The following is a 1,878-nucleotide window of genomic DNA, read 5'->3' on the forward strand; positions in this document are numbered from 1 at the left end:
ATATATATATATATATACAGTTTTTTTGTCATTTTAGGAAATATAATGCAGAAAATATGTAATTTAGGAGAATCAGCATGTGATAAATGAAATTCGATGTTGTGTCATTATTTTGTTCACGTTTGTTTCATCTTGTTTTGTAGTTATGGGAGACCAAAAAGGTCCACACGTCTTCAGCTATCTGTCTGAAGAGAGACTCAGACGTCATTTTTAATGGTGACAAAATTATTGTGTCGGCTGCAGACAACTGCAACAGACTACAGGTAAGCAGAAAAAAAAATTGTTTAAAAAAAACAAATGTAAAGCAGTTTTATTTGTCTTCTACTGTGTGTTCAAGACACCGTATTGTTAGCTTGATATTTTTCATCAGGTGCGTGATGGCAGAACAGGATCGGTGCTGTTCCAGACGGAGGAGATGTCATCCAGGATCCGAAGTAACTGTCTGTGTAAGGAGCGCTCTRCTGTGGGTCTGGGCCAAGAGAACGGCAATGTGCAGGTAAAAACAAACACACACGTTGGTGTTTCTATCCTCGTGGGGACTTTGCATTGACTTCTATTCATTTGACCCTTTACCCTAAACCCTTATCTTTTTATTATCCGATATCAGCAGGGTGCCTATCTGTCCTAACTTCACTAGTTGGTTTACTTTTTTAAGTTTTTGTTTTTCTCCTTTGTTCTCCTCACTCCGCTGCAGTTCATCTTGGCGATAAATCATTGTACAAAAAGAATGAGATCCTGAATTCCTCTGTGGCGACTGTGAGTGTGTGATGTCTTTGTGTAAGTGTGTGTTTAAAAAAAACCCTTTATCAAACACAGTCCCCTGACCCTGGAGTCCTACAACAGAGAGCTAATTAATTAAAAGCCTCTGCAGTCCTAATGAATACAACTTAATGATTTAATCAGAGCTCTGCCCTCCGTCCTGACCCCAGAGATAAGTGATGGAAGGATTAAYGTGACGGGGCCACAGGTCATTTGATCTGTTGAACTTGGATGGGAGAGAAGAGTTTGGAGGAAAATAAACTCTTAATGATGCGCATCAGTTTCTAGAAATTTCTTCTCTAATTTTCAGTCACCTGAACGGTATTTAGATTAGTTTTTGCTCAGTTTCATGATAATCTGTTATTTAAAAATGTACTGTGTTATGTTTTTCTTTTTTAGATTTAAGCCAGGATTGAATAATTTTTTTCTGTTTGATCTCTAGCAGCACAGTAGGATTGAACTTTACTTGTGATGCCCAGCTTTGTTTCTGACCTTTTTTGAACACTGTTAACTTTGTGTATCATTATGTTTACACATTGAAAAATTGATGCAAATAAATAGGAATACAAGTAATTRGACAAAACAGAGAGAAGTAAATGAGCTGGAGCTTGATATTAAACATTTTATGTTATGTTGGTTTCTTCTGGTTTATTTGATTCTGATTTCTATGATCTGTGATCATCTTTTKATTTGCTTTATATAAAATTTGACCCGTTTTATGATTTATTTTCCCACCTCTAAAGTTTGTGATTGGATTATATCCAATTTTAGCWATATTTATGCCTAATTATGGCATTATACCCAATGCCATAATTTTCCTTATTTGCTGCTTTTCTTCCGTGCGCAAACACCAGGTGGCGCTCTGTGTCAAAGACTCAGGATGGTGGATTACTGCAGTCCCCCCCCMCCCATTTTGACTTCCTTGTAGTCAGTGTACAGGAGGGAAAACTTAGAATAAAGCAGCAAAGTTCTGAGTTTATGATTTAGTTTTACTGCTGTAAAAAGTTGACAGATACTTGGAAAAAATGTCCAGAGAACAGTAAGTCCCTGTTGTGTGTGTGTGTGCGTGCGTGTGTGTGTGTGCGCATGTGTGTGTGTGTGTGTGTGTGTGTGTGTGTG

The 1,878-nt window shown here is 37.5% G+C and overlaps 1 protein-coding gene across 1 annotated transcript in view; it reads left to right on the forward strand.

The window, feature by feature from the left end:
• Nucleotides 1-1,878, forward strand: part of apaf1 (apoptotic peptidase activating factor 1) — a 48,154-nt gene that overhangs the window by 10,892 nt on the left and 35,384 nt on the right. Inside the window, exons 20-21 of the mRNA XM_014004214.1 lie at nucleotides 144-263; nucleotides 371-496. Of these exons, the coding sequence (XP_013859668.1) occupies nucleotides 144-263; nucleotides 371-496 (246 nt within the window). The remainder of the gene's footprint in view (nucleotides 1-143; nucleotides 264-370; nucleotides 497-1,878) is intronic.

Source organism: Austrofundulus limnaeus, unplaced genomic scaffold (assembly GCF_001266775.1).
Source record: "Austrofundulus limnaeus strain Quisiro unplaced genomic scaffold, Austrofundulus_limnaeus-1.0 Scaffold22, whole genome shotgun sequence".
NCBI classification, from domain to species: domain Eukaryota; kingdom Metazoa; phylum Chordata; class Actinopteri; order Cyprinodontiformes; family Rivulidae; genus Austrofundulus; species Austrofundulus limnaeus.